Source organism: Lathyrus oleraceus, chromosome 1 (genome assembly GCF_024323335.1).
Source record: "Lathyrus oleraceus cultivar Zhongwan6 chromosome 1, CAAS_Psat_ZW6_1.0, whole genome shotgun sequence".
NCBI lineage: Eukaryota > Viridiplantae > Streptophyta > Magnoliopsida > Fabales > Fabaceae > Lathyrus > Lathyrus oleraceus.
In genome coordinates this window covers 104,561,930-104,589,214 of record NC_066579.1, presented here as the reverse complement: position 1 = coordinate 104,589,214, position 27,285 = coordinate 104,561,930, and the positions used below count along the sequence as shown (strand labels likewise).

Genomic DNA, 27,285 nt, shown 5'->3' with positions numbered 1-27,285 from the left:
TTCTTAAATTTCAAAATCTCTCCCTCTTTTAAAAAAAATTCTGTGTTTGGGTCTTCTAACTTAGACATGTTTTAATGATTAGAAACTTTGGCCTTATGCCAATGAATTTTAAAATATTTTCTTAATCAAGTTTGTAAATGAACTTAACCATATTGACTTTAATTTCAAAAAGACAAAAAAAGAATTAACAACCTCATTCAAAACTTTGGCCTTTTGTACCTTCTTATTAAATTTTTGTTAAAATCAATTCACCAACTTCTTTGAAATTTTAACCACGAACTACGAGGTTTTGATCCCTCATTTTTATGTTGGTATGTAGGCACAAGACCGAAGGTCTTGTCAAACACAAAAATATAATTAATGAATTCTTTTCTCATCCCCCACTCTATATTTTATCAAACATCATTTAAACCAAATCATCACTTGCAAACAAAAAGGGCTCCCTAGAAGTACATAAGACACTTTGGATGCTAACACCTTCCCTCTGTGTAACCAGCCCCCTTACCTGTAATCTTTGGCATTTTATTAGTTTTGATTTGAAAACTTCTTATCTTTGTATTTTGTTCGTACTTTTGCCCATTTCCTTTGGAAACAATAAAAGTGCGGTGGCGACTCTGGTTTTATTGACGTCAAATTTATCCATAGCTTGATGGTCATGAATTTACCGCTACACACTGGACTAACGCAGGAGCTGTCAGATATGGGGTAAATCAGCCCCGCATCTAACAAATTTACAACCTCTTTGAGAACTACTTTTTTCATAGCTGGATTAAGTCTTCGTTATGGTTGAACTACCTACTTATGGTCATCTTCCATCAAGATCTTGTGCATGCAAACTGTCAGGCTAATACCTATCAAATCCTCAATCGCCCATCTGATCGGAAGCAAGTGTATTATTTTTCCTGTTATAGTAATAAAGGGGAAATTCTCCGAATGTCGATCTCAAGGACTGCAAGTCAATATCGAGTTCAAATTATCGTTCAATTAAACAAAAACTATTATTGGGGGTTTTTAGATTTAGATATAAAAATAAAGGCAAAAGAAAATAATACTGTAAAAATAAGGGTTCACAAGGTATGAGGAACAATGCTAGGGAAGGTGTATGATTTATCCCTGTAACAACTCTGTGTCACTATTGCATCAACAAATATCGACTACTACCAATTCTCAAGGGTATTTTCTCAGAAGTCCTCGGTGAGAAAACCTTTATTCATTCTACCTTAATTTCTATGTCCATAGGCAATTAGGGTGAGGTTAAAATTTATTATATCAAGAATGCTATGATTCATACAGGGTATCCCTAGTCCTAGGTGATATTACTGTAGAGTAATCTTATGAAAACCTTACCAATGGCGGTCCATCCTAATTGATAACCATACAACAATCTCGATTGGTCCAAAAGAGAAAGCATTAAACACATCGAAAAATTATCATAAAAATAATATTATAAATGCAATCATAAACTCATGGTCATTACAATTCTAAGTCAGGGACACCCCCCTAGCATTGGGGGGTTTAGCTACTCATATTGTTCAAAACAAATTCAGGATAAAAAATACACATTACAAGTAATTGGATGACTTGGATCTTCAATCGCTTCCGCTCATGAAAACCATACGTTAGATTCCTGAATTCTTCTAGCTCCTATAGTTGAAGAATCCTGGATTTCCCCGTTTTGGAAAGGTTATGGTTCAGGAATTTGGTAGCCCAGAATGCCTTGTGCTCGAGGTCGAGCGACAAATGACATGTTTTACCGTAAACCAGTTGGTAATGGGACATACCTATGGGGGTTTTGAACATTGTTATGTATGCCCATAGTGCGTCCTCAAACTTGATCGACCAATCCTTTCACGAAGACAGTCTTTTCCAGAATCTGCTTTATCTATCGATTCGATACTTCAACCTGTCCACTTGTCTGAGGATGATAAAGTGTGGCAATTTTATGCTTGCCATTGTATTTCCTTAATAGATTCTACATCAGCTTGTTCAGAAAATGGGTACCTTTGTCACTAATGAGTGCCCTTGGTACCCCAAACCGAGCGAAAATGTAATTTTTGAAGAACCCGACCACCATTTTAGCATCATCCGTGGGTAATGCCGCGACTTCCACCCATTTTGACACATAGTCAATAGTGACCAGAATGTAATGCTTTTCAAAGGACGGTGGAAAGGGTCCAATAAAGTCTATTCCCCAAACATCGAACAGTTCTACCTCTAACATGGCATTCTGAGGCATCTGATTTCTCTTTGATATGTTACCTGTCCTCTGACATCTGTCGCATTCTTTCACTATCCCTTGGGAATCTTTGAAAGTGCAGGCCAGTACAACCCAGACTGGAGGACTTTTGTTGTTGTTCTATCTCCACCAAAATGTCCTCCATATTCTGAGTTATGATAAGCTCTGAGGATCTCCTTTTGTTCTTCCTCTGGGACACATCTTCGAACCAACCCATCTATTCCTTTTTTGTACAAGAATGGATCACCCCACACATAAAACCTGCAATCATGCAAAAACTTTTTCTTTTTGTTAGAATCAAAATCATCAGGTATTAGTCCACCCACCAAATAATTCACGTAATTAGCAAACCAAGGGACATTAGTAACGGGTAGGATACGTTTGTCGGTGAACTCATCTCCGATTGGGTGTTTTTCTTCTATTTCTTGGATCAGAAACATCTGAGATAAGTGATCAGCAACAGTATTTTCACTCCCCTTTTTGTCTCTGATTTCCAGATAAAACTCTTGCAGAAGTAGAATCCATCGCAGCAACCGTGGTTTTGATTCCTGTTTAGCAAAACGATATTTTAAAGCTGCGAGGTCAGTATAAACAATTACCTTTGATCTTAACAAGTAGGATCTAAATTGTCAAAAGCATAAACAATCACGAGTAGCTCTTTTTCAGTGGTTGCATAATTCATTTGAGTGGGATTCAACATGTGGCTTGCATAGTAGATCACATGCAAGTGCTTCGCCTTTCGTTGTCCTAGTACTGCCCCCACAACATTATCACTTGCATCACACATAATCTCAAAAGGGAGAGACCAATCAGGGGCAATAACTATGAGAGCAGACACTAGTTCCTTCTTCAGGGTCTCAAAAGCTTCACTGTACTTCTTGTCAAAAAGGAAAGATGTGTCTTTCACAAGTAGGCTTGTTCGTGGTTTGGCGATTTTGGAAAAGTCTCTTATGAACCTGCGGCAGAAACTTGCATGTCCCAAGAAGCTTTAGATTCCTTTTTCATTCACCGGTGGTGGTATGTTATCTATCACCTCCCATTTTGCTACGTCTACTTCGATGCCTTGGTTGGAAATCTTGGGTCCTAACACTATCCCTTCACGTACCATAAAATGGAATTTCTCCCAATTTAGGATCAAATTTGTTTGCTAGCATCTTTCTAACACAAGGGACAAGTTAGTTAAACATTTATCAAAAGAAGAACCGAACACAAAAGAGTCATCCATAAATACTTCCATATGCTTTTCAAGCATGTCAGCAAATATCGATGTCCTATAAGCGAAAACACCATAGGGGCATGTGAAGGCGATATTCTCTTGATCTTCAGGAGCCACATCAATCTGATTATATCCCGAGTACCCATCAAGGAAACAATAGTAGTCATGACCGGCTAGCCTTTCCAACATTTGATCGATGAATAAAGGGAAGTGGTCTTTTCTTGTTGCAATATTCAGCCTCCGGTAATCAATGCAAACTCTCCAACCTGTAACAATTCTGGTTGGGATTAACTCATTCTTCTCATTTTTTATCACAGTAGTTCCCCCATTTTTGGGTATCACATGTACTGGACTAACCCATGAGCTGTCGGATATGGGGTAAATTAGCCCTGCATCCAACAATTTTACAACCTCTTTGTGGACCACTTCTTTCATGGCTGGGTTAAGTCTTCGTTATGGTTGAACCACCAACTTTTGATTATCTTCCATCAAGATCTTGTGCATGCAAATTGTCGGGCTAATACCTTTCAAATCCTCAATTGCCCATCCAATCACACTCTTGTATTTTTTTAGTACTTGAATGAGTTCTGCTTCTTGGACACTTTGTAAACTGACATTGATAATAGCTGGGCATTTCTTTTCAGCATCAAGAAACACATATTTCAGATTTGCCGGTAACTGTTTCAGATATGCCCCCGTTTTGGGCTCTTGAGTGTCTTCTGATGGTGGGGGTGGTCTTAAATCTTCCCACCGGTGTGGTTTAGATTTAATCCACCGATGTTGTTTCTCCATCATAGCGAGCACTTCTAACTCTCCCTCGTCTTCATCACTTCCAAATATCGATAAACTCAAAACACGTTCTAAAGGTGATTGGGGCATTTTATTTTCAATTTCTTGAGCAATCACTTGATCTATCACCTCTACAGTGTGGCTTGTGCCAATATCATCTTTGTATTGAATCGTGTTTCGCACATCAATTTTTAGTTATTCGTCATAGACTTTGAGAGTCATTGTTCCTTCCTTTATGTCTATCATGCACCGTCTTGTATCTAAAAATGGTCTGCCCAATATGAGAGGAATCTCCTCATCTTCAGGCATCTCCAGAATGACAAAGTCAACCAGAAATACAAACTTATTTATCTTTACCATAACATCTTCCATTATTCGATAAGGTCGCCTAACAGAGCGATCGACAAACTGAAGCGTCATCCTAGTGTCTTGAATGATGCCAAGTCCTATTTTTTTGTAGATGGACAATGGCATCAAACTCACACTAGCTCCCAAATCAATTAGAGCCTTCTTGAATTTTCTATCACTAATAGTGCAAGGAATAGTAACCGATCCCCTATCTTTCTTTTTCACCGGAATTTTCATACCTTGGAGAATGGCACTACATGTTTCAGTCAGGATGATCAGGTCTATATTTGTGGAGCGCTTTTTGGAGATGATGTCTTTCACGAATTTGGCATATATGGGCATTTATTCTAGAGCTTCAGAAAATGGAATGTTTATTTCAAGTTTCTTAAACATTTCCAATAACTTCTCAATTTTTTTTCATGTTGATCTTTCTTCTTTTGTCTCAGAGGGTAAGGGAGTTTAATGATTGGTTTAGGAACTGTTTCTTTCTCCTTGACATGCATTATCACTACTTCTTCATCTTGGTTTTTGGTTTCTTTCATTTCTAAATCGACCTCTAACAATCCATATTCCTCCATATTGTTTTCTTCTGGTTCTTCAATTGACTTACCACTTATGGTTACTACCGCGTTAACATTGTTATGCTCACGCGGATTTGTCACTGTACCACTTGGCAAGGTACCTGAAGCTTGAGAATTTGAAGCTAACTGTTGTGCTATCTGACCCATTTGGACTTCGAGATTTATTATTGAGGCAGTGGTGTTATTTTGATTGTTTCTAGTCTCTTATTGGAACTTAATATTATGAGCGGCTAATTTTTCAATGGCAATCTCCCAGTCTACCTTTTTAGGTGCTTGTTGTTACTGCTGTTGTTGATACTGAGTCTGATATTTTCCATGACCCTGTTGCGGAGCATTCCCTCTCTGATATTTCCAGGAGAAGTTAGGATGATTTTTCCAACCTGGGTTGTAAGTGTTGGAGTAGGGATTATTCTGCTTTAAGAAATTTATCTCTTCAATTTGTTAAGGAGTTGCAAAGCAATAAACCGTGTGGTGAGGTCCATTACAGATTTCATAAGTGATGGCTTCAACCAGTTGAACTTGAGCTATCTGTTGAGTACCTATATTCATAGCTTTTAATTTCTTTTCTACTTCAGCAACGACTGTGTCTTCTAGTCGAATTTTATTTGCTTCCAATTTCAGATCAATTACCCCTTCAGGATTTCTAGTAAACCTGTTGTATAATTCCAGATGCTCATTGGCAGCTGTTGCTTCAATAATCCTTTTAATACCGGTGGCTGTTGAGAAATTTGTTGAGCCACCGGCTGCTATATCAATCAATTATTTTGTCTTTATTTTCAGCCCGTTAACAAACATTTGCATCTGTTCAGTCTGATCCATATTATGAGTTGGACAAGCTATTAAGACCCTTTTGAATCTTTTGTAGGCATCTCCTAATGAATCACCATCCTTCTGTTTGAAGTTCAGGATTTCATACCTTTTTCTCAGGAATACTGATGCTGGAAAATACTCATTTAAGAACGCAGTTTCCATCTCCTACCATGATGTGAAACTGCCGGCTGGGAGAGATTAGAACCATTCTTCTGCATCTTAAGCTAAAGTGAACGGGAACATTCTCAACTTTTTTGCTTCATTAGTATGACCATCAATTTTCAAAGTAGTACTCATGGTCAGAAATCTTTGTAGGTGCTTGTTGGCATCTCCATTAACCTTTCCGGTGAAAGATTTTCTCTCAAGTTAATTGATTGCGCTAGGATGTAGTTGAAAATTCGTCCCATTTATCGGCTGGTTGACACTGGTCAGTCTACCACCCGACGTGTTTGCATCTCCATAGTCACCTAGGAGTCCTTCTGGAGGTGGAGGAGGTGGAATCGGATGATTATCAGCCATTGATTCTTCTTGAAATCGGAGTGATAATAGGAAACTTCTTCTTTGGAATCCACTCTTGCGTTCATGCGTCTCTGGTGAAGGGTTCTCTCGATTTCTGCGTCAAAAAGAAATTCAGCTGAGGGTTCTCCTCGCATACACAAATTAGAAAATTAAATTATATAAATGACAGAAAAATAATTTTATTGCAGAGCCACAAAATTTTAATTGAAGTATAAAATTGAACTCTATATTTTAGCAATCCCCGACAGCGGCGCCAAAAACTTGATCGAAAAAATAACAAGTGTATTATTTTGCCTGTTATAGTAATAAAGAGGAAATTCCCCGAATTCGATCTCAAGGACCGCAAGTCAATATCGAGTTTAAATTATCATTCAATTAAACAAAAACTATTGTTGGGGGTTTTTAGATTCAGATATAAAAATAAAGGCAAAAGAAAATAATACTGTAAAAATAAGGGTTAACAAGGTATGAGGAACAATTCCAGGGAAGGTGTATGATTTATCCCTGTAACAACTCTGAGTCACTATTGTATCAACAAATATCAATTACTACCAGTTCTCAAGGGTATTTTCTTCTAAGTCCTCGGTGAGAAATCTTTAATCATTCTACCCTAATTTCTATGTCCATAGGCAATTAGGGTGAGGTTAAGCTTTATTATATCATGAATGCTCTGATTCGTATAGGGTATCCCTAGTCCTAGGTGATATCTACTGCAGAGTAATCTTATGAAAACCTTACCAATGACGGTCCAGCCTAATTGATAACTATACAACAATCTCGATTGGGTCGAAAGAGAAAGCATTAAACACATCAAAAGATTACCGTAAAAATAATATTATAAATGCAATCGTAAACTCATGGTCATTACAATTCTAAATCAGGGACACCCCCTAGCATTGGGGGGTTTAGCTACTCATATTGTTCAAAACAAATTCTGGATAGAAAAGACACATTATAAGTAATTGGATGACTTGGATCTGACTTCTGCCTGGCGTGGCCCGTGTCAGGTGACACAGGTGTCCGTGTCAGGCCTCATGTGCTGAGTATTTTTCCTTTCCTTACTTGCTGGAACTTCTCACTCTCTCGCATCCAATCCCTCAGATCTTCTACCTGAACCTAAAGGACAAAAACACAGACAACCCACGTATAAAATCGCGAAAACATAAAATAAAATTGACATAGTGCAAATCCTTGATTTCTTGTCGGCTAAGCAACAAAAGCATAGTGAAAATGGTGACCAATCACCATCCAATAATACTCTTGTATTTTTTTAGTACTTGTATGAGTTCTTCTTCTTACAAACTTTTTAAACTGGAATTGATAATGGTCGGGCACTTCTTTTCAGCAACAAGAAACACATATTTCAGATTCTCAGGTAATTCTTTCAGATCTGCCCCCTTTTTAGGCTCTTGAGAAGCTTCTGATGGTGGGGGTGGTCTTAAATCTTCCCACCGGTTTGGTTTAGATCTAATCCACTGAGGTTGATCCTCCATCATGGCTAGCACTTATGACTCTCTCTCTCTCTCTCTCTCTCTCTCTCTCTCTCTCTCTCTCTCTCTCGTCTTCATCACTTTCAAAAATTGATAAGCTCAAAACACGTTCCGATGGTAACTGAGGTATTTTCTTTTCAATTTCTTGAGCAATCACTTGATCTATTACCTCTATAGTGTGAATTGTGCCAACATCATCTTTGTATTGCATAGTGTTTAGAACATCAATTTTCAATTCTTCATCATAGACTTTGAGAGTCATTGTTCCTTCCTCTATGTCTATTATACATTGCCCTGTCTCTAAAAATGGTCTGCCCAATATGAGAGGGATCTCCTCATCTTCAGGCATCTCAAGAATGACAAAGTCAACCGAAAATACAAATTTATCTATCTTAACAGAACATCTTCCACAATTCCATAAGGTCACCTAATTGAGCGATCGACAAACTGAAGAGTCATCCTAGTGTCTTGAGCGGTGCCAAGGCCCAATTTTTTATAAATGGACAGCGGCATCAAACTCACACTAGCTCCCAAATCAATCAGAGCCCTATTGAATTTTCTATCACCAATAGTGCAAGGAATAGTAACAGAACCCTATCTTTCTTTTTCATAGGAATTTTCATAAATTGGAGAATAGCATTATAACTTTCAGTGAGGATGATCGGGTCTAAATTTGTGGATCTCTTTTTAGAGATGATGTCTTTCATGAATTTGGCATATATTGGCATTTGCTCTAGAGCTTCAGAAAATGGAATGTTTATCTCAAGTTTCTTAAACATCTCCAAAAACTTCTCAAAATTCTTCTCATGTTGGTCTTTCTTCTTTTGTCTCGAAGGATTCGGAAGCTTAATGATTGGCTTGACAACTTTTTCTTTCTCCTTTATAGGCATTATCACCACATCCTCCTCTGTTTTCTTTGGTTCTTTAATTTCTAACTCGACTTCCAACAACCCATCTTATTCGTTTTTTCTTCCGGTTTCTCAGTAGACTTACCACTTCTTGTTACTACAGTATTAACATTATTATGCTCACGAGGGTTTGTCATTGTACCACTATGTAAGGTACCTGGAGCTTGAGAATTTGCAGCTAATTGTTGTGTTATCTAACCCATCTGAAATTCAAGATTTTTTATAGATGCAATGGTGTTTTTCTGATTGTTTCTAGTATCTTCTTGGAACTGAATATGATGAGCGGCCATTTTTTCAATGGCAATTTCCCAGTCTGCTTTCTTTTGAACTTGTTATTGATGATGTTGTTGATATTGAGTCTGATATTGACCTTGACCCTGTCGGGGAACATTCCCTCTCTGATCTTTCTAGGAGAAATTTGGATGATTCTTCCAACCTGGATTGTAAGTGTTGGAGTAGGGATTGTTCAGCTTCAAAAATTTTATCTCTTCAATTTGTTGAGGGGTGGCAAAGTAATACACAGTGTGGTGAGGTCCATTACAGATTTCACAAGTGATGGTCTGAGTAGGTTGAACTTGGGCTACCTGTTGGGTACCTATGTTCATAGCTTTCAATTTCTTTTCCACTTCAACGGCTATTATATCTTCCAACCGGATTTTTTATTTTCCAGCTTCAGATCAATCACTCTATCAGGTTTACTAGTAGACCTATCATACAATTCCAGATGCTCATTGGCAGTTATAACTTCAATAATATTTTTAATACCGGTGGCTGTTGAGAAATTTGTTGAGCCACTGGCATCTGTATCAATCAATTGTTTTGTCTTTATTTTCAGCCCGTTAACAAACATCTGCATCTATTTAGTGTGATCATATTATGAGTTGGGCAAGCTACTAAGACCCTTTTGAATATTTTGTAGGCATCTCCCAAAGACTCACCATCCTTCTATTTGAAGTTCAAGATTTCATACCTTTTTCTCAAAAATACCGATGCTGGAAAATACTCATTTAAGAAAGCAGTTTCCATCTCTTCCCATGATGTGATGTTGTCGGCTGAGAGAGAGTAGAACCACTCTTCCGTCTCTTCAGCTAGAGTGAATGAGAACATTCTTAAGTTCTTTGCTTGATCAGTATGACCATCAATTTTCAAAGTAGTACTCATGGTGAGAAATCTCTGCAAGTGCTTGTTTGCATCTTCATTAACCTTTCCGGTGAAAGGTTTTCTTTCAAGTTGATTGATTGTGCTAGGATGCAGTTGAAAATTAGTCACATTCACAGGTTGGTTGACAATTGTCAATCTACCACCCGGTGCATTTGCGGCTCCATAATTACCAAGGAGTCTCTCTAGAGGTGTAGGTGGAACTGAAGGAATTTCAGCGATAATTTCGTTTTCTTTTTCTGAATCTGAATGATCAGAGGGAACTTCTTCTCTAGAATTCAATCTAGCGTGTCTGAGTCTCCGGTGAAGGATTCTCTCGATTTTTGCATAAAAAAGAAATTCAGCTGAGGACTCTCTTCGCACACACAGACTAGTGAATGAAATTATATAAATGACAGAAAAATAATTTTATTGCAGAGCAACAAAATTTTAATTGAACTAAAAGCAAACTCTATATCTTAGAAGTCCCCGACAACGGCACCAAAAACTTGATTGGAAAAATAGCAAGTGTACTATTTTTCCTTTTGTAGTAATAAAGGGGAAATTCCCCGAATGTCGGTCTCAAGGACTACAAGTTAATATCGAGTTCAAATCGTCGTTTAATTAAACAAAAACTAGTGTTGGGGGTTTTTAAATTCAAAATTATAAAAATAAGGGCAAAGGAAATTAATATGTAAAATAAGGGTTTGCAAGGGAAGAGGAACAAAACCAGGAAAGGTGTATAATTTGTCCCTGTAACAACTCTGAGTCACTATTGCATCAACAAATATCAATTACTACCAGTTCTCAGGGGTATTTTCTCCCAAGTCCTTGGTGAGAAAACCTTTAATCATTCAATCCTAATTTCTATGTCCATAGGAAATTATCGGTGAAATTAATCCTTATTATATCAAGAATGCTCTGGTTCATATAGGGTATCCCTAGTCCTAGGTGATATTTACTGCAGAGTAATCTTATGAAAACATTACCAATGGCGGTCCAGCCTAATTGATAACCATACAACAACCTCAATTGGTCCAAAAGAGAAAGCATTAAACACATCAAAAGATTACCGGAAAAACAATATTATCAATACAATCATAAACTCAAAGTCATTACAGATCTAAATCAGGGACACCCCCTATCATTTGGGGGTTTAGCTACTCATATTGTTCAAACAGATTCAAGATAAAAAATAGACATTATAAGTAATTGGATGACTTGGATCTTCAATTGCTTTCGCTCATGAAAATCTTCCACTCTCTGGATTCCTTGACCTTTGTAATTCTCGATTGTCTGACAATTCTCTGTGCTATGTGTTCTCCTCGTTCCAAAGTATCTTCTTCTCTCATAGAAACTCTCCTAAAATAGTGAAAAATCCCTTGGCAATGGTTGGAAATCCCCAAAACATCCTTGCAGCTTAAGCCTGGGTAAAAAGCCCAAAAATTGGAAGATTTTACGCCTGGGCTGATATGGCCCGTGTCAGCTGACACGTATGGCCGTGTTAGCTCCCTGCCTTATCCTTCTCTCCAGCTTCATCCTAGGTGACCTGACACGGGCCGTGTCAGCTGACTCGGGTGGCCGTGTCATCTGACTCGGGTGGCCGTGTCAGGCCCCTATCTTGGCCATTTCATGTATTTAATTTACCTTCATCTTGACATGGCCCGTGCCGGGCCTCCTGTACTGAAAAATATCATTTCCTCGAACATCGGAACCTTCCGCTTTCTTACATTGAGTCCGTTAGATATTCTACGTGGACCTGGAGGGCATAAACACAGACAACCAAAGCATAAAATTTCGAAAATACAAAATAAAACTAAAAATTGATAAAATGCTTAAATAACTTACATAAATGAAAACTAACTTAAAAGGTACCATAATGCGCACAAAGTATTCCATAATCCTTGGTTTCTTGTGGAATAAGTAATGAAAACATAGTGAAAATGGTGACCGATCAATGAGTTCAAGCAGACAACGAAGGGAAAGTTTTCCATGACTGACTTAAGAAGGATGAGGTATTTTTTGGGAATTAAAGTGAAGCAAAGTAATGAGAGCATATTCATACATTAACAAAGTATGCATCAAGAATCCTATCAAGATATGGCATGGAGAAATGCAATAAGATGTGAATCCCATTGTTCCATGCTGCAAATTTGTGAAAGATGAAGATGGTAAAGCTGCAGATGCCACCACGTTCAAGAAAATGGTAGGAAGCTTGTTGTACCTATTGGCAACAAGACTTGACATGGAATTATCTATGTGCTTAGTGGATAGATACATGGAAAGACCCACAAAAATGTATGTTATTATAGTCAAGAGAATCATGAGGTATCTACAAGACACCTTGGATCTTGGAATTTTGTTTAGGCATGAAGGAAAGAAGAAATCACAGTAGTTGGGATGCACAAACTTTGATTATGAAAGAGATAGAGATGACAGGGAAAGCACCTCAAGGCATGTGTTCAAGATAGGCTCGGGGTCAGTCTCATGTTCATCGAAGAAGTAGCTGATAGTCACATTGTCAATAACAGAAGTAGAGTTTGTAGTTGCTGCTTCATGTGCTTGTCAGGAAGTATGGTTAAGAAAGGTACTAGCTCATTTAAAAGCACGTCAAAAACATGGAGGATAAATCATCTTTTGTGATAACAACTCATCTATCAAACTGTCAAAAAATTCTATCATGCATGGAATGTGCAAGCACGTGTATGTAAGGTTTCATTTCCTAGGGATCTAACCAAGGATGGAGACATTGAGTTGAAGTACTGCAACACTTAAGATCAGTTAGCTGACATTTTTACTAAGTCATTGGAGCTTGAATTGTTTGTCAAGTTAGGGGAGAGTTTAGGAAATGATGATTCTAGCTAGAGTTACTTGACTTCCTCTTTGAGAATTCAAAGTAAGATAGGGGTTGTTGTAGAATCTCAAGTAGTTAGTTGATATATTATTTGGTTGATAAGTAATTTGAATTAGTTTTTAGTTACCGTGTTACTTTTTCAACAAGTAATTCTTGAATTCTATGTTTTCCAAGTATAAGTACTAGTTGGTACTTAGTAATTGAATGAGAATTGACTCTTTCATCTAATCTTTTTTATGTTATGAATACAAATAAATCCTCCTAAATTCTTTCAACTCTTTCCATTCTATCATTCTCTTCTTTTTTTTTAAAACTCTCCTCCTTTCTTTTCTAAACTCACAAACAAAGCTTAAAGGTTTGCCTTTCACTATAATTCCATATGAGATTTGTTAGAGAATGTATTGATAAAATTTTGAAAATTACATAATGTATTTTATCTAAATTTTGGTTCAAGAATATTTGATAAATTTATATCCACCTTTAATGTGTCAACCAATCGTCTTTTCATTGGTTAATTTATACGGGAATATATATCTGACCCAATAGAAAATACATCAAAATAAAATAAACAAAGTGATCTTGATAAAAATAAAATAAAAAACAAAGTGATCCATCCACTCGTCCTAATAACAAGCAAAATGGATTTATCTGCTTTATCCTTTACATAATTAAAACTCGAGAATCTTTCTTGGAGTGATGGTTTAACTACGTTACTCAAATTTCAACAATATATTATTCTCTCATCTTCCAAGCATCTCATGAATATGGAATCAAGGGAACAATACACGTTTGATGCCACTTAGCTCCCACCTAGATAGAAACATGTGAGTATTAAAATTAATCAATGTATATATATAACATGTTAATTTGAGAATATTGTTGCTGATTCTCCACATCACAATCCCCTATTTTTTCTGCAAACAAAACGGATCTAAAGACTTGAGATGAGTTGCAAAATATTATTAGATGAAAGATCACAAATAATAGCTTAGATTTTGATTTGGTAAATTAAAGTGAAATCATCTTTGATTGCTCAAACTGAATGATCTACATTCTCTCTCTCTTAACTCAAAACAATTTCACTTAAGGATTCCAAAAAAAGAAGATTGAATTCACAAATTTTGAATTGCTTTCAATTCACAACCTCCCTTTTGTTGTTTTCTCACATTATTTAAAAATGATCCAGTAAAATCATTTCAAATAAAAATAGAAAAAACAACATATTCGGATTTTTTTTTTTAAAATAATCAAATTTTTAAAAAAAAAATTAAAAATAACTAATTTTTAAAAAAAAATACCAAAATAACCAAGTTTGGTAAAGGATGCGCCAGATGAATTGGCGCACCCCCATACCAATAAGAGTAGGCGCCGGGAGCATTGACGCACATGCATTGGACCCCATGAGGAGGCGTCAATGCTTGTGGCGCCTGCATTGGCCCTCATGAGGAGGCGTCAATGCCTCTGGCACCTGAGTGCATTTTCATGGTGGGTGTATGCGTCAATTCATCTAGCGCATACACCCCCCTATTATTTTTTTTATTTTTTTATATTTATTTAGTTTTTTATTTTTTTTTATTTTTTTTATTTTTAACATTTAATATTTATTATTTAATACATAAAAAATAATAATTAAAAAAAAATAAATTTATTAAATATGTAATAATTGGTTACATTGGACAGACAAAAAACGAATGACCCGCTCGATTATAACGTCCCCCGGTTCCACATCCCGGTGCATTAGTTTGTCTCTGAGGTCTCCCACGATTTTCTTGAGGTGTTGGTGGTCTTTGGGTGCTAACCTGATCGAGTGATGGCTGGTTGGAAGGTCCGGCGGAAGTGCTAGCGGTATTTGAAAGATGTGTCATCATTTGCTCCCAATATCCGGAGGGGCTCTGGCCAACGGCGCTTTCGTAATGGAGTTCGGTGTTCATGTCATCGTAGTTAAGGCGTTGGGGTTGGGTGAATTAGGGACGGTATAGTTGCCTAAATTGGGCCATTGAGTCGTTTTGAAAACGAAGCAATGGTTCATGGGGCGTACTATAGTTAAACAATGATTGGGTGTTCATTGGTGGAGGGCTACGATGAAGTGACCCATATGAATCATCTGGGCTATAGACGGTTGTGGTTGCGGGGTTTGATTCTTGGTTTTGTGTTTGGGTGGGTGGTATGAATGGATTACGACGTTGGATGATTGGTTGTTGGGTGGTTGGCATGAACGGGTTGCGATGTTGGGTGTTTGGTTATTGTGTGTATGTGGTTGGTTAATGTTGTGTGGTTAGTTGTTGGGTTTGGGTGGGTTCACATTGGTGTTGAGTAGTGAATTGATGTGGGGCATACGATGACGAAGCAAGTTGGCGTGGATCCATCAAATACCGCGGCTCAGATACAAATTGCTGAGTTGTTACAGACCTAAACTATGCCATATATTGCTGAGTGGGTCTTGCACCTTGGATGACTGGTTCGTTCAAGATGTGTTGTCATCGATTCCTCCATTGACGACACATGTCTTTTGCGAAGTCTCTCCATCCAGAATAATCCCACTGTGCATCGACCCTTTTTTTATGCCAATTCCCCAAACACGTGGGAGATTCTGGAATATGTTGTAGCATTCCATACTGAAGTTTGACCAGATCACTTTGATGCATTTCCACTGTAGTGAATCGGATAATCGATGTCTTCACTGCCCAAACTGCAACATCGTCATGGTTCACATCATGATTCAGACCCAGATATGACCTCCAAACAAACTGTAAAACAAAACCAAATGGTTAGATGGAAAATAATTTGAGAAGTAATTTTAAATTAAAATATAGTTTGGTAGGATTATTACATCGTCATGTCCAATGTGGTCCAATAGATTTTGGTAAACTACAATAGCGTGTTTCGGACACCTATTGTAGTTCATTCCCCTTACTGACCACCTAAGATAATAAAAAGAAGTGAAAAATATTATTTACTGTTAATTATAATAATAATATATAATTAACTAAATGGTGAATGGTAAAGTGTTAGACTTACTTGGTTGCAAACGGGAACACGAATGAACGCTCATTTATCGGGGCGAGCGACAACATTCTCGACCACCCCCAAGCTTGAAGCAAATAAGCACATGAAAAAAAAGTATAGGTATTCTTTTTTGCAGTTCTACACATTGCACTATATAGATGGGCCAACACAGCTGAACCCCAACTATAAGTGTTTACCTTATTAATGTTGCGTAATAAAGGTAAATACATTATATTCACAGAATTACCTGTACTTTCTGGAAACAAAAAGTTACCAAATAAAATCATAATGTAACACCGAGCTTTTATTATTTTCTCATACTCGGTTGAATCGTCGGACAATACTATACTACCATAATATTGTTTTAGGTATTTTAAATTTATACCTTGCCCCCTTGCTTGACCGGATGTGTCTCCCTCAGTTTCGTCATCTATCAAAGGGGCACCCAATAATTCATTGCATATATTGTTGTCTTGGTTAACTCGCCCATTCACTTCCTTTCCGTCTATACGGAAACCCAACAACATGTACACGTCCTCAAGTGTGACAGTACACTCACCAATCGGAAGGTGAAATGTGTGGGTCTCGGGTCTTCACCTCTCCAACAAAGCCAGAATGAACTTGTAGTCCACCGAGTACGAAACAATGTTTAGTATATTTCCAAATCCACATCCTCTAATATATGGTTCTATTAAAGGATCGTGGGGTACATATTCATGTACACGACATCTAAACCGCTTCGGATCCTAATAACAAAAAAGTAAGAAAATACAATTAGAAGAAGAAATACAAACTCAACAAACAAACATCTATAAGAAGTATTCCAAAAATAGAAACTAAAAAGAGAGAGATTACAAAGGTATAACACAAAGAATATATATATTAGAAGTAAACCAAAAATAGAAACTAAAAAGAGAGAGACAACAAAGTTATAACACAAAAAAGATATCTATTAGAAGTAATCCGAAAATATAAACTCAAAACAGAGACATAACAAAAGTCTAACACAAAAATGATATCTATAAGTAATAATCCAAAAATAGAAACTAAAATAGAGAGATAACATACAAATGCCGAGATATTCTCGATTGTGCCTCTGTGTTCATCGCTCATAATCAACAAAGACATGATTTGAATTTGCAAAGCTTGAGTTTGGTAGATGAAAGAAGTGTGGTAGAAGAAAATACTTGAGTATTGATGAAGATGATTTGATATTGTTGATATGAGAGACTATTTATAGATGAATGAATGAGTAGGTTTGGAACCTAAAAAGAGTGTGATTGGTTGCATGGAAAATGGAAAAGCAAGAGGAGACAAGAGAATGACAAAATTCAGAATGGAAGAGAAAGGTAGCATGTGAGGAATCTTCTTGGCGCATGTGAAGAAAGCACATGCAAGGGAAGAGGAGCCCTTGAGTTTGGCGCCTACATGTTATTTCTCACATGCAAGGAAGAGGCGTCCTTCCTCTTGGCGCCTTAGTGTAGGGCAATTGGAAGGGGCGCCCTTCCTAGTGGCGCCTAAGTGTAGTTTTGTGAAGAGGCGCCCAACCCTTTGGCGCCTCAGTTACTTTATGGCGCCTAGGGAATGGGCACCTAGGTTAGAATCTTAGGGCTCAGTGCTCAGAGATTCTTTGATTCCCTAGCGCATGTGTATTCTTTTCAATCTTTTCTCTGCATGCTGGATTCCTTTTACTGCATGCATGGTCAAGTCTGTACAGACAATGACCAAGTTATCAATGCAACAATCATCTTACCAATGACCAAGCTATTTATGTTGTGCAGGTGAACAACTTAGCAATGCATTCAATTTCAATTCCATTTAAACTATCTACATATTTAATATTTCAACATAATGTCTTCCACACAACATTACATGATCAGTGCCCATGTCGAAGGTGAAATATTTGATCATCAGTTGTTCGATTTTTGTTTTCGAAACACAGAGGTTACTTGGTTTACAATAAATCGATGATCAAATTTTTCACATCTGAAACAAAGAATAGGAAACAAATTGCAGTGCAATAATGTGGGTCAGATCATCTATAAAAATCCGGTTTGGTTTGCTGAAAACCAAGTAAAATTTTATCAGAAGAAGATTTAAGATGATGATGATGTTCAACATATGTTTGGCAGTCACGAACAATCCGGTTACAATGATATATAGTTGTATATATTACCACATCAACAATAGAAGTCTCAGTACATTGATCAGTCACAAGTGTTTTGTGAGACTGATGACGGACAAGCTGAGGTGAATGTTCCAGACGACGAAGAAGAGGAACCTGAGATCATTATTGATTCGATGGTGAATGCTGAAGAGGAAGAGGAGCCAATACCAGCAAGTCATGCATATTGCCCACCCCAACACATGACAAGGCTAAATTTGGGTTCAAATGAACCTTCGACAGATGTATGGTACAATCCTTACGTGCAAATGCAAGGATCTCTAAAACAAGGAGACACATTTCACACAAAAGAGGAATGTGTAAAAGCCATTAAGAAATTCCACATGCAACTATCAGCTGATTTCAGAGTTGACAGAAGTGACGCATCGAGGTTTAAAGTTTATTGTCCGAATGAACACTGCCTTTTTAGGTTGTCAGCTTCGTATCGGAAGAGGAGCGAGTCTTGGGAGATTGGATCAATGGGTCCAGATCACACATGGATGCTGACAAACCCAATGCAGGATCATCGTAAATTAAGCTCTCAGCTAATATGCGATGAAATATTATCTGTAATTGGCGACAATCTGTCGTTAAAGGTGAGTACAATAATCTCGCTTATTAGGGCAGAGTACGAGTATACTCCATCATATAGGAAGGCATTGATAGCTAGAACAAAAGTTGTTGAGAAAGTGTTGGGAAATTGGGAGGAGTCTTACAAACAACTTCCAAAATACCTGTTGGCTCTAAAACACTATGCTCCCGGGACAATTGTCAAGATGGAAACATTGCCCGCATATACACCAGATGGTATGTGTGCTGCTGGAAATAGAATATTTCACCGTCTATTCTGGGCGTATCAACCGTGTATCATAGGTTTTTCTTTCTGTAAACCAATTATACAAATTGATGGTACATGGTTGTATGGAAAATACAAAGGAACGTTACTGATGGCAATGGCACAAGATGGAAACAACAATATTTTTCCAATCGCCTTTGCCCTAGTTGAAGGGGAGACTGCTGAGGGATGGAGTTTTTTCCTAAGAAATCTCCGATTGCATGTTGCACCTCAGCCTAACTTGTGTTTGATCTCTGATAGACACCCCTCAATCATCAGTGCATATAATAACATTGACAATGGCTGGCAAAATCCTCCTTCGACGCATGTGTTTTATATTAGACATATTTCTCAGAATTTCATGCGGGAAATCAAAGATAAGACGTTGCGTAAGAAGGTTGTCAATGCATGTTATGCATTATCAGAACCTTCTTTCAAACACTACTGCGAGGAAATAAGATTGTCGAACGAAGATGCGGTACGGTGGATCGATAGTATTTTGTTGGAGAAACCAGACGCTCAAAGTGGAGTTCAATGTTGCAATCTGGACAGTTGTTCAGTGATGCTTCAATGAAATTCATCAGACATGAAGCTGACAAAGCAAACACACACGTGGTTATGGTATTTGACCGAACTAAAGGTTGGTTTAGTGTTGCCGAGTCTATGGAACACAATGAGGGTATGTCGATGGGACAATACAGAATCGAACTAGATAGAGGTTGGTGCGACTGCGGAAGGTTCCAAGCCTTTCCTACCCCCTGTTCCCATGTCATTGTTGCGTGCTCAAAGGTTCGAAGGGATCCATCATACTTGCTATATGAAGTTTACAAAGTCGCCAGCCTTACAAATGTTTATAAAATTAGTTTTTCAGTGGTGGAAAAAGAGGATTATTGGCCAGAATATCAAGGGGACATCGTCTGGAACAACGAAGTTATACAAAGGAAGAAAAAGGGTCGCCCTAACAGCACCCGGATTCGAACCGAAATGGATACGGAGAACCAAATGGTTAGAGTATGTAGTTCATGCCGTCAACCAGGTCACAATCGTAATAACTGTCCTAGTGTTGGAATGAGCACAACCAGATAAATTCAGATGTATCTCTGTTGCTATATATGAAAAACTAAATTTATTTCATAGTACCTCTGTTGCAATATATGAAAAACTAAATTTATTTCATAGTAGATGTCTGTGACGAACATACCATTACATGAAAAATAACACAAACAATTAAAAAAACTAGAATACAAAAACTATGTGATTACAACCATCAAAACACTTTTGAACATGTAATGCATCATCCTACGAGCGTCTTGGCCGGTCTTAATATCCACCCACTCGCACATTTCTCCGTGTTGGTTGAACGTAGACACAAGCCATTGTATTCTTCTAATCCGTTCACCCTCTCCAATTTATCCCTCTAACCAACTGTACAACATCCGATTAAGACGTTCAAACGTATCTGTGTTCCAAAGTCGAACCTGTATCGGAGCCGCAACGGCAGAAAATATTACATCAACATTTCGTTTCTGAATGTATGCAGACATTGTTGAAACTGAGAGAATTGAAATTGATGGTTGAACTAGACAACTTATGGTATTAGGAGATGAATTTGAGTGAAAATAATTGTATACAAGGCGTGGTATTTATAGAAACAGAACATCTATTGCACAAACCACGTGGGCGCCAGATGAATTGGTGCCCACATGACCATCACATGCAGGCGTTAGATGAATTGGCGCCCACCATGCAAAATATACTCAGGCGCCAGAGACATTGGCGCCTCCTCATGAGGGCCAATGCAGGAGCCACAAGCATTGGCGCCTCCTCATGAGGCCCAATGCATGTGCGCCAATGCTACTGACGCCTCCTCTTATTGGTATGGGGGTGCGCCAATTCATCTGACGCATCCTCTACCAAATTTGGTTTTTTTGGTTTTTTTTTTAAAAAATTGGTTATTTTCGATTTTTTTTGAAAAATTTGGTTATTTTGAAAAAATATTCACATCTTCGAATCATGCTTTAAATGTTTAATTTAAATTAATTTATGCATAAAATCAGAAACGAAATTTTTTACAACATAATTTGAATAACTATTTATCATAAATAATATTTTTTCAACATAATTCGAATCACTGTTTCCCATCATTCAAATCAATTGTCAGAATACCAAAGTTTTGAACACATCCATCACAAATCTCCAACTTAACTTCAAATTAATTGTGAAATTTAAAATTTTCCCATCTACCACTTGCCGCTTTCTCCGACCTAAAATCACTCTTAAAAAAATTGATCGAAGTTAAAATAATATTTGAACTATGATTCATGTAATGACTTAGTAAATACATATGTTTTGTACATTGATTCATGTAATGACTTAGTGAATACATAGATTGTCTTCCAAAACAACTTTTCCAACCACATTTTTCACAAATTATATTTCTTCTCTAATGAAATATATCTAGATATCTATGTGTTTTTTCTTGTCATGTCAGACGTGATAATTTTTCAAATTAATTTCACAACCACAATATTGTTAGCTCATATTTTCGACCAGGAGGTGATTCGACTGGGCAAAGGTAATAAGGATCAGCATACATATGAGACTCTGAAAAGATCTCTTAAAAACGGTTGAAAACGGTTTTCGATCAAAGATTCAAAATTTAAATAAGGGAGGGAACTTCGCCCTTATCAGAAACCGTTGAGAGTACACGTGGAGCATAATAGATAATTGCATACATGCAAGGTGCCATGCGTCTCGACGTGATTGAAGAACCATCATAAATGGTTATCTCGATCCAGTATAAATATAGGGTCTTAGTGTTAGAAAAGTGTGTGTCAAAGTATGTACAAAAACCTATAAATTTACCAAGTACTTGTGTGAAGAAGAATCGTAAATCACAAAATGTACGTTTGTTTACACCATTGTTAGTTACTTCAAAGCAATACAAATTTATCTTTCCTCTTTTTCTTCCAGAAATATACTTCTTTATTTCTTCATTCCAAACACTCTTATTTTACTTCGTCATTTACAGTCTTAAGATTTCCTTGCTTTCAACGTTTACTTTTGTCAGTTGTTTATTGTTACAAGTCATTTACAATTTCTCTCATTTATATCAGCCTTCTTATTAATTTTCAAACTCTAATTTTACGCTTATTATTGGAGTGTTCGTTATTACCAAAACTCATTTTCAAAACAATTAGCACATGTCCTAGGATCAATCTGATCGATCCTGCGAGTAACCAAATTTAGAAATTTGGAAGATCAGCGGTTGTTTACCGATTTTCAAGGTAAACAAATTGGCACACCTGGTGGGACTAGTTCTAACGTTACGACATGTGTGTAGTTTTGGTTGTTAAGTTTTTTTTGGGAAAAGATTCGTTGTATGTTATTAAGAAGTGGTAAAATAGCCATAAACAACGAACAACGAACAGGGAGAGAATCTCATACGAGGATGGCGAATGTGAATGCGCCAGATACCCAAAACTTTCAAAATCCATCAACCAGTAACATAACGCACCCTTCTTCTTCGATAGGGGCAAACACGGCCACATCGCATGTATCCAAAGTAGTTCCCTCTATGGTGAGTTCGATGCCTACGCATTCGATCTCCCATACTGAACCAATTTTAACCTACATTGGACCTAGGGGACCTCCTCATACTCCCCCACCAATTAGAGATATTCCAAATAGGTTGTTGGCACCCCTGGTTTCTCAATACCATTTGGTAGTCGAGAACAGCTGTATGGAATGCCAACTTCAGTAATGGCCAATTTACATAATGTTGGTTCTACTTTTTCAGAATCAGTGGTTAACATAAATTCTCCAATACAAGGGTTTGGGGTTAACATGGGTCGAACTAACCAATATTCAGGTTTGAGACATCCAACACAACTACCTACTCTTACCAATAACTCCGCGGCAGCATGGAGGCAACAGGTGTACGAAAGCAACCATGAAATGGTTCAAATGTTGACTCGGACTTTAACCACCGTATTGAATCCTCTTATTCAAAATACAACTTAGTCGAATCAACAGATGACAACACATGTGGCACGAATGTCTGAATTCCTTGGTGTACCTCAACACCAACGACATCCTCCTAGAGATTGGGTAAGAGAAAATCAAGAGGTCACTTTTGAAGAAGACCTCACCATTAACTAGATCCCACAAAACTAAGGAGGAGTGGCAGTACCCCCTAGGATCGAACCACAAATACCCAGGGAACCAATGGCATTAAGGGTGAATAGAAACCAAAATGCTGATGATATCATAGGGCAAGTTCAACATGACGATGTGGCAGCAGATAATAATCTAGTAGCTATAGTCGAAAGAATTATGGTTCAAAATAGGGTAAATTTTAGCCTTAGAAGGCCAAATTATACGTCACCTTTGTCAAAGTATATCTTGCAGGCAGAAGCACCCCCTAGAACCAAAATCCCCAAATTCACTAAGTTTTCTGGGGATACCACTGAGTCCACTGTCGAGCACGTGGCTAGATATTTAATTGAGGCTAGAGATATGTCAAACAATAAGAGCCTTAGGATAATTTTTTTTCCAAGTTCTCTCACAAAGAATGCTTTCACACGGTTCACCACCTTGCCCCAAAGTTCGATCCACACTTGGAACCAACTGGGAAGAATGTTCCATGAACAGTTTTACATGGGGCAAACGAAGATAAGTTTGAAGGAATTGGCTAGTATTAAGCGAAAGTTCACTGAGCCAATTGATGACTATTTAAATAGGTTTCGATTACTCAAAGCTAGGTGTTTTATACAAATACCAGAGCATGAACTGGTCAAAATGGTTGTTGTGGGCCTCGACTATTCGATTAGGAAGAAATTGGATACTCAATACCTGAGGGATATGGCCCAATTGGCTGACAGGGTTCGACAGTTGGAACGTTTGAAAGAAGAAAAGGCTAGGGCAAATAAAGGTAAAAGGGTAGCCTATGTCGATTTCAGGAATGATGATGAAGGCTCCTGCGACGGACTTTCAGACTTCGACGACAATGAGATCGACCCTTCTGAACTGACACAAGGACCGCCATATGCGTGCAAAGTTTTAGCACCTTCGAATGGGAAAAGTCCTGTCGAACCAGAAAAGAGAGACAAATTTCCTAAGAAAACTTATACGTTCGACGTTACAAAATGTGACGAAATTTTTTATTTGTTAGTCAAAGATGGTCAAATGATAGTACCTCCGGGTGCTAAAGTACCCCATTTAGAGCAAAGAAAGAAAAGAGGATTTTGCAAATACCATGGTTTTCTGGATCATAAAACGTCTCAATGTTTTCTTTTTAGGGATCTTGTGCAAAATGTCATCCAGGAAGTGTAGCACCTCAAATTTGCACCTATCATTGTACATACATTCTCATATTAGGTCATAGCATTAACATGGTCCACTGCATATCATTGCATTGTCCCTTTTGCCTCAAGTGCAAGATCATCAGAAGAATTAGGTCAAACTGATCAGGAGATCAGTCAATCAATCAAGCAAGTGAAATTTTCATTGAGCCAAGGCCCTAGGTTTTGTCTAACATGTTCACATGATCTAGGGGTCCTTTTGAAGTGTTTTGGTCAAAGATTGGATGTTCAGAAGTCATCAGTCAATGCACAGTCAGTCAGAAACCCTAAAAAGTCAAACTTGGTCAACTAGGTTTGATTTTATGGTTTTGATGGATGGATTTGGTTTGAGAGAGCTTATTCATGTCCAAATAGGCCTCATATATCATGGCAAACATCATCATTGAAGAATTTGAAGCCAAATCAGAAATTTCCAAAAATAGAAACTGGACCTGTAATTTTAACTGCCAAAAATGGAAACTTCTTGATCCCAAACTTACATCATGATACAAGCTTCAAATGAATTTTTGCCCAACATGAAAGTTGAAGATCTTGTTCTCCCATTTCCAAAAAGTCCAAGAACTCTCAATTCCCATGTATGGTTGGCAAGATATGATCAATTCATTTTCAAAAATTCTTGAACTTCAAAAGGCCATATCTCTCAAACCATTTGGCCAAATTTGGTGAGGTTTTTTCCAACAAGTCACATTTGACCTCCTCTTTCCAAAAATGTAACCCTCATGCACCAAAACCTCATGGATCAAAATGGCATTTTTTCACTTACATGTTTTATTTTCAAGTAAGGGTGAAAAGTGATTTTTTGATTTAATCATTTCCAATCACTTTGGCCTTGCAAATATGTTCAGAAATGTTGTTTGTGACTTGTGGAAGGCCCAATTTTTGTGCTATAGCCACTGCACCTCACCATGTGAACCAAAGTGGTCATTTTAGCAATTTTGATTGTAAAACAAAACATGATTAGCACCTTGCTTAGCAACCTTAAACAGCAAATATATAGGTTGTTTTCTGATCATTTGCAACCCTAGCAGCTATTTTGCACACAGAAAAATCTCACTCTCTCAAATTCTCATTTTCTCTCATTTTGGAAAATCTGTCAACAAGCTTCAAGAACTCAACTGTGCCTTGCTTGCTACAACATCTATTCCCCATCTTGAGCTTATTTCCACCTTCATTTCACAACTGTAACCTCCAATTCGTGACTGTTCTCTCTAAAGCATCATCAATGGCAGATTTCGATTTGGTTTGTTTCAAGCATCACTGAGCTAAACATCTTAACCATTCATCATCTGGAGCTTAAATCTTCATCTGTTTCGAGCTTACAACATCAAACAACAACCGTTTCACTCATTGTTTCAAAATCAAGTAAGATTTCAAATCTCCAATTTCTTGAAACCATGCTATGCACTTTGTAGATATCCTTGCCCTGGTCATTATAAGCTTTGAGTTGATGAAAATGGTTGAGTATTTGTGAAGTTATGCTGTTTTAAAGTTTGATGTTGCATATTGTTTTTGCTCGATTCATGATTTGTAGTGTGTTTTAATGAAAATGGATGATGGATTATGTATGTATGATGCTTGTTGATCATGTTGGTATGTTTAATTTCAATTTCTGGAAAAAAAAATTTTGAATCGAATTGGAAGGGATGAAGATGATGCTACTGTACATGAAACCCTAAATTTGTTCATGCATTGCCCAGAATTCTGGAAACTCACGTGCTGCATGCCACTGTACATCCATGAGCCAATGAAATTATTTCCTGATCATGAACCAAACGACCGTGTTTCAATAAGTGGCACGGGTAATTACAAAACTGCCATCCAGCGTACCCTTGTCCCATTGAATATTGTTGTTTTGTCTTTTTAATTTCATTTTTGATCACCAAACTTGTAAAAATCATAACTCCACCATGCTTGATCCAATTTGAATGGGATTTTTTGCATTGTCTTCATCATGACCTCTAGTATTTTGTCATATTTTTTCCAGATTTTTTTGATGAATGGATTTTATTTGGCATTATGGTTTGTGACATGTATCAATATTTTGCACATTTTACCAAAACCTTTGTGAAATAGTCATGCTTTATCCTTTGACCTTGAAATTTTTTGTGCTTAAACTAGACACATCCATGGTGATTTTGGTATAGAGTTCATGAATTTATCATCTCTGGTCATTGAGTTATGATTTTTTGAAGTAGGGTGTGACAATTTGTGTCACACCATTGATGTGCAACTTGATGATTTTCATAGCCATGCCTCTTGACCTCAAAATGGATTGAATTTTTGCATGATTGAGCTTGTGTATGTCTAGTTTACATGTGATTTTTTGTGGATTTGTTTATGGCATTTTCCAATTGATTGAGATTTTTGTCCCCTGTTTGGTCACATGTTGACTTTTTGTGACACTTGTTCCCATTTCATTTGTGAAATCCTCATACTTTATTAGATGGACATGAAATTTGACATGTGATTACTAGACATCTTAATATTTACCATGGTTTTAGTCTCATTCATTTATCTTATACCATCCCTGATTTATGATTTTTTCAAGTTGATGCATGTTTGGTTGACTTCTTTGAGCATGTTCAAAATTGCCTTGCCTTTCTGATTTTCATTGACTGCCTTCCACTTGTCCAAATGAGATGAAATTTGACATGCTTACCTTGCTGTGGGTTTTGATTGATCATGATTTATTTGATGATTTTTGGAAATGTTTGAGATTGGTTTTGATGCAAGTCTTGCTGTTGACTTCTATGAGCTTCTAAATGCCATGCTTTGACCTAACTTGTTCATGAAATGATGATGATGATTGATATGAATGTGAAACCAATTGGGTTTGTTTCTTGATTGTTTAAACATGATTTTGGACACTTGCCATTTGCTGTTTTGACTTTCTCATTCTCTTTTGACCCTAGGCTTGCCCTAGTGGTCCTGTTACTCACCTTTGAGCTCATGTTTTCAGGTTGACCAACAAATGACCAATGAGACCAATTCTTTTTTGACTGAGCTTGCTTGAATATCATTGATTAACT

The 27,285-nt window shown here is 37.3% G+C and overlaps 3 protein-coding genes across 3 annotated transcripts; 1 reads left to right on the top strand and 2 right to left on the bottom strand.

The window, feature by feature from the left end:
* Positions 1 to 2,289: 2,289 nt before the first annotated feature.
* LOC127094083 (uncharacterized) lies at positions 2,290 to 4,331 on the bottom strand. The gene is made up of 5 exons (XM_051032955.1): positions 3,977 to 4,331; positions 3,445 to 3,841; positions 2,886 to 3,192; positions 2,588 to 2,784; positions 2,290 to 2,497 (listed from the first exon to the last, which is right to left on the bottom strand). The coding sequence occupies exons 1-5, from the start codon at positions 4,329 to 4,331 to the stop codon at positions 2,290 to 2,292; spliced, it is 1,464 nt and encodes a 487-aa protein (XP_050888912.1).
* Positions 4,332 to 4,436: 105 nt separating this feature from the next.
* Positions 4,437 to 4,931, bottom strand: LOC127094077 (uncharacterized). The gene has a single exon (XM_051032949.1). It carries the CDS (start codon positions 4,929 to 4,931, stop codon positions 4,437 to 4,439), a length of 495 nt encoding a protein of 164 aa, XP_050888906.1.
* An 18,189-nt stretch (positions 4,932 to 23,120) lies between these two features.
* LOC127094071 (uncharacterized) lies at positions 23,121 to 24,227 on the top strand. Its single transcript, XM_051032943.1, has one exon. The coding sequence runs from the start codon at positions 23,121 to 23,123 to the stop codon at positions 24,225 to 24,227; it is 1,107 nt and encodes a 368-aa protein (XP_050888900.1).
* Positions 24,228 to 27,285: the final 3,058 nt, after the last annotated feature.

What these genes read in the sequence shown, in the direction of transcription:
- LOC127094077 (XM_051032949.1), bottom strand. Translation starts at nt 4,931, where the DNA reads ATGCCCATATATGCCAAATTCGTGAAAGACATCATCTCCAAAAAGCGC.
- LOC127094083 (XM_051032955.1), bottom strand. Translation starts at nt 4,331, where the DNA reads ATGCCCCAATCACCTTTAGAACGTGTTTTGAGTTTATCGATATTTGGA. An exon ending in GGCAATTGAGGATTTGAAAG is followed by an intron (nt 3,842 to 3,976) that starts GTATTAGCCCGA and finishes TGTTGGATGCAG; the next exon opens with GGCTAATTTACCCCATATCC. An exon ending in TTTATGGATGACTCTTTTGT is followed by an intron (nt 3,193 to 3,444) that starts GTTCGGTTCTTC and finishes TTTCTGCCGCAG; the next exon opens with GTTCATAAGAGACTTTTCCA.
- LOC127094071 (XM_051032943.1), top strand. Translation starts at nt 23,121, where the DNA reads ATGGCATTAAGGGTGAATAGAAACCAAAATGCTGATGATATCATAGGG.